Source organism: Nuphar pumila, chromosome 4 (genome assembly GCF_984573655.1).
Source record: "Nuphar pumila chromosome 4, dmNupPumi1.hap1.1, whole genome shotgun sequence".
NCBI lineage: Eukaryota > Viridiplantae > Streptophyta > Magnoliopsida > Nymphaeales > Nymphaeaceae > Nuphar > Nuphar pumila.
The window spans coordinates 37,003,053-37,008,556 of record NC_143252.1 but is presented as its reverse complement, the minus strand read 5'-3'; the positions used below and the strand labels follow the sequence as shown (position 1 = coordinate 37,008,556).

The 5,504-nt window shown below is 47.7% G+C and overlaps 1 protein-coding gene across 1 annotated transcript; it reads left to right on the top strand.

Annotated features, from left to right (window-relative positions):
* The first annotated feature begins 3,515 nt into the window (after positions 1-3,515).
* LOC149840013 (uncharacterized) lies at positions 3,516-4,127 on the top strand. Its single transcript, XM_090004974.1, has one exon. The coding sequence runs from the start codon at positions 3,516-3,518 to the stop codon at positions 4,125-4,127; it is 612 nt and encodes a 203-aa protein (XP_089861100.1).
* Positions 4,128-5,504: the final 1,377 nt, after the last annotated feature.

Below are 5,504 nucleotides of genomic sequence, written 5' to 3'. Positions count from 1 at the left end.
GTCGGTTTATCGACGGGGGGCCCGGCCCCCTGCCGTAGTCTGTGTGCTGGCAGGGGGCGGACCCCCTGTCGCCTCTGTGTGCTGGTAGGGGGCGGAGCCCCCTGTCATTATTTCGGCTTGTCGGCTGGGGGCTTCGCCCCCTGTCGTCGTTCTGTTTGCTGGCAGGGGGCGGAGCCCCCTGTCGCTTTTGTTCGCCGGCAGGGGGCAGAGCCCCCTGTCGTTGTTCGGCTTGTCGACTGGGGAATTCACCCCCTGTCACTCTTTCTGTTTGCTAGCAGGGGGCGGGGCCCCTGTCGTCATTCTGTCTGCCGGCAGGGGGCCCTGCCCCCTTGTCATCCTTTGTTGCTTCTGTGTGCCGGCAGAAGGCGGAGCCCCCTGTCGCCCCTGTTTGTCGGCAGAGGGCTCCGCCCCTTGTCGCCATTGGTGGCCGCCTACCGCCTGAGTTGTTCATCAGGGGCCCCGTCTGCCTATCTCTGCTTGGCGGCCAAGCCCTTGTTTCTCTTTTGACTTATGCTAACCTCTTTGGCATGTGCAGGTTGCACGACGGAGCGCCTGCGTGTCTCGTGGCCTGAGACCCTTCGAACTTACGCCTGCAGGCGTGCAGGAACCCTCGAATCCCAAAGGTAGGGGATAGTTGCGCGAAAAGACTTTGAATGAACTAAACTGAACTAAAGAAAAGATAATCAAACAATATGCATATATACGTTTATGTACGTTCTCTTAACTCAAGGACGTGGTTTCGCGATCCTTGTCCTATTTACTTTTCAGTACTTTACTTTCTGTTGTCGCCAAGCTAGATGTGTCTAGGCTTTACTTTCTGTCTTTTAACTCAAGGACGCGGTTTCACGATCCTTGTCCTGTTTACTTTCCAGCACTTTACTTTTTGCTGCCGCCGCGCTATATGTGTCTAGGCTTTCTTTTTTGTTCTTTAACTCAAGGACGCGGTTTCGCGATCCTTGTCCTATTTACTTTTCAGTACTTTACTTTCTGTTGCCCCGCGCTTTATGCGCCTTGGCTATTTATGTTTCAGCACTTTACTTTCTGTTGCCCCGCGCTTTATGCGCCTTGGCTATTTACGTTTCAGCACTTTACTTGTTGCTCTGCTTGCTTATACTGACTCACTTCTTTCTCGTGCCATATAAACTACGATTATGCTATTGTTCTGCTTTGCAGGTACTTCTAGAAATTGTTGTCAGCATTTGAGCTCATTTGAGTATTTTTGGTGGCTTGTGGCTATAAACCTAGCTGCACCTCTTGGCAGTGCTATGCGATGCTATGATGCGTAGCACAAAGTGAATGGACCTCATGTTCTGCATTTGGATATCTCACTAAATGATAATAATGTGCCTTCATAGGCAAGATGCTCGAGTGAGGTCGAATAGACCAGGGCATATAGAGCAAGGCGATGATGATGAATAACCCTTCATCGTGCTTATTCGGGCTGGTTCATCAAGAGAGAGGATGGATGGTACAAAACCTCCGGTGGACAGGCCATTCATAGCTATTTCGGGCAAAGATCCGGCTTCCCCAGTCATCAGAGGTAGGGGAAATGGCGTTACCATAAGTATCCTAGGTGGTAGTCGTCTGACACTTCTGCAAAAGTTGGATGCATCCGTGGGCCCTTTTAGCCTTTGGGGACTTACTCTCTCGATCACTGGTCGTTCCTTTAGGAGCGGACTCAGTCAGTCCTTCGGGGTATAATAAAATAAATAGCATAATGAACTCCCGAACGGATCTCGGCTGTTTCTACGTTTACACATTGTGCGTACCCACAATGTTCATATAATAATCAAATCACAGTACGGCATGCTCATTGTTGTTGTTTGTTCTTTGCTCAGATTAAATGCTTTTACCTTGCTATCAGTTCGTTATTTGCAGTAGTTAGAAGGTATGCATGATAAGCCTGGTTGTGATTGCTTACAGTTAGATTGTTATCACTGTAATACTAGCTTGCTTGAGTTCATGATATCTTGGTTAGCTTTGCTGATTACATACATATGTTGTATCAGTTTCTACTTGCTTCTATTCAAGCATGCTTTAGATTAGTTCGTCTTATTCTTTTTGCGTACCTACCAGTTTTCAGGACTGACCCCATCTTTATGGGTGTAGGTGACAGGTAGCTTTTCTTACAGGCGACGGTGCAGATGCTACGTAGTCAAAGCCTCGCCTCTCTCGTCGACACGCTGGCTATTCGGTTTTGTACTTTTTTGTTGGTTTGGGGTGGATACCCTTTTGCCTTGTATAAAATAAACTTTTTTCTATGAATACTCTTTTTTATCTTTTGCTCACTATTTTGGCTTAGAAAATAGGCTTGTGTTTGTGTGGAGTCTTTTTGCTAACGTACTCAGAAGAATAGACTTGTGTTTTTAAATCCTTTGCTATCTTTAAAAATATTTGCTGCAAACTCTGATTTTTGAAGGTATTTTTATCCAAATCCTTTTCTCTCAAATCAAACTTCTGGGGCGTTATAACTTTTTGGTATCAGAGCCAAGACGAGAATGGTTGAGCCTTGATCATCGAGCATTCCACCGCACTGTAAGTAGACGCTTAATTTTTCTTGCTTTGATAAAATTAATGCATTGCTTTTACTTTGATCAGTACTTGTGTGTGATGGATCAGTCAGCTGGTCCGAGTGACTATCACGGCAGGGGTGGTCGTAGAATGCGTGCTCGTTCGGTAAGAGGTAGGGGCCTCTTTTTTGAAAAAGGAGGACGTAGGATGTCCTGGGAAGAGTGTTGGGCTAATCGCCCACCCCCACCGACCTTTATGGATGAGACGGGCAACCCGCTACCAGCAGAATTTCAGTTACCCTTAGCAGCAACATGGTCTTCAGTATATGCTCAGGTTGGAGAATTTTTACCCTCGCAAATTCAGGCAGATCGGCAAGCTACGCCAGAATTCTCAGATGGTAGTGGTCACATCCTAGTACCACTTGAGTGTGTCTTTTGTGGAGAGTCCGGACACACCTTAAACTTTTGTCTCCTTAAAGAGGAGCACAATAGGACAACTGCAACCCAGGATTCTACTGAAGTTGCCATCCCTGACCTCAATGTGCCAAATCTACCTTTGGCGGTCCTCGAGCAGCCTTTGCCCCCAATGATCTCGGAGGGCCCGGTGCTCCCAGTTCCTGGTGTTGATTTTCCAATCATCATTTCAGATTCGTCCACGAGCGGTTCAGTCTCACTGGACTACACACCTTCGACTCCGATGTATGATGTGGAGGTTCCCCCAGATGAGCCACTCCCTTTTGTCCCTCGACGCAGGTTTAGGCATACGGGGAATAAGAGGGAATATCTTCGACAGTTCGAACGTCCCTAGAAGAAAGTGTTTGTAAATTTTTGTTCAATTTTTGTAAGAGAGGCTGTGAACTCTCATGCGGATAAGCTCTTTCTTTTGGCTTGTATACCAGCATCGCTGGGATTTTGTATATGCAATGACTTAAAGATCTATAAAGTACCCTTTGTTTTCTTAATTGTCTTGGTGTATTCTGACGTACCTTATGTTTATTTTTAAAAATGGCTCGACGACCAGACGAGGATTTGACGGAAGACGGGCTTGAACGCAAGGGATTCATTATGGATTCTCTGAACGTGTTGGCCGAAGCGATCCAAAATCAAGGGACTGCGCAGAGGAGTCAGGCTCCTGAGCAGGGGGTATCCTTCGAGAAATTTCTAAAATTGGATCCTCCGGTTTTTTCCAGTGGAGTAGACCCGGATGCGGCAAAATATTGGATCAGTGAAGTCGAGCGAGTCTTTGACGTCCTCACAGTTCCTAAGGAGAAAAAGACTTTATTTGGGTCCTTTCGTTTGAAGGACGAGGCTCGTATTTGGTGGGATACCACACGAAAGATTCGATTCTCGAGCATTGGCACAGTGCCTAGGGAGACTTTTAAAAAGGCGTTCCTTGACAATTATTTTCCCCCTCATGCAAGGGAGAAAAAGAAGATTGAGTTTTTGGAGCTGTGTCAGGGCAGCTTGACTTTGAATGAATACGCGGCAAAGTTTCAGCAATTGGAGCGGCATTGCCCCAACCTCTTCGAAGATGAGCGTGAGCGGGCGAGGAAGTTTGTTAGAGGCCTAAGGAAGGACTCAAACACCGAGTTCTTACTAGCATGCCTGCAACTTTAGCAGCGGCTGTCGAAACAGCTACTTTTCTCAACGATGACTGGGAGCGTTCCAAGAGCATCCAGACCCGGAAGCCGCCTCCGACAGGTGGCGATCGAAGGAGGATGCAACCGCGTGGCCAGGCCAAGCAACCGTTGTTGCCGGTCAAAATTAAAGAAGACAAGCAATCAGTTCTGCCTGTGAAGTTTGAAGGAGCGAAACTGTTGAGTCCCCCGACGAAAAGGCAACGGAACCAGTACCGTCCGCCGCGACAACCTCCTAGTGGAGCTTGCGGTAAGTGTGGGAGATTGCATGTGGGTCAGCCTTGTCCCCGCGAGACAGGTGGTTGTCTATATTGTGGCAAGATGGGCCACTACATCCGCGATTGCCGCAAGAAGGCGGCAGACGAATTTAGGCAGGCCGGTGGGGCGTCCCAGCCTCCCCTGCAGCTGCAGGCACCGCCGCCGACCCAGCCGGAGCAACCGCAGACCAGTGGTGCAAAGAGAGCTCCTGCACGAGTCTACACAGCTACGGCCGAACAGTTGACTAAAGGAGATCTCGTGTAAGGTACAATTTTAGTTGCAGAACGTGCAACTTTTGTTCTTTTAGATTGTGGTGCCACTCACACATTTATTTCTGCAAGTTTTGCTGCACAATTGAAATTGTCTGTATCTCAGTTAGACTCTGCCTTAGATGTTTATAATCTGATTGGGAAGAATACAGTTTGCGTCACCTACTTACCAGAATTAGACGTAGTCGTGGCTGAGCGGCACATGCCGGCTTATGCCATTTTTGCTCGAGATGTCCGAATTCGATGTTGTCTTGAGCATGGATTGGTTGCACAAATATCATGCCAAGGTCTTATGCCGCGAGGTAGAATTGTTTTGTCTCCTCCGGGTTCTTCGAAGGTAGAATTTCGGATTCCACGGTCGGTACGGGAGACCAAGATAATTTCAGCATTGAAGGCACAAAGCTTCTTACGGAAGGGATGTTCTGCTTTTCTTGTGAATCTTATTCAATCGGTTGAGGCACCTGTCTCCCTTGGCGAGTTGGATATCGTACGTGATTTCCCAGTCGTTTTCCCTCAGGAGTTGCCTGGTCTTCCTCCGCCTCGAGAGGTGGAATTTTGTATTGACTTGTTGTCCAGTACCGCACCCATCTCGAAGGCTCCTTATCGTATGACGCCTACAGAGCTTGAAGAACTTAAGAAGCAGCTTCAAGAGCTTATGATTCAGGGGTTTATTCGCCCTAGTGTGTCGCCCTGGGGAGCTCATGTTTTGTTCGTGAAAAAGAAGGATGGATCTTTGAGGTTGTGCATCGACTATCGGATGCTCAACCAGGTTACGATCAAGAATAAATATCCGTTATCGCGTATTAAGGATCTGTTCGATCAATTGCAGA

Coding starts and splice junctions, on each gene's coding strand:
- LOC149840013 (XM_090004974.1), top strand. CDS start 3,516: ATGGCTCGACGACCAGACGAGGATTTGACGGAAGACGGGCTTGAACGC.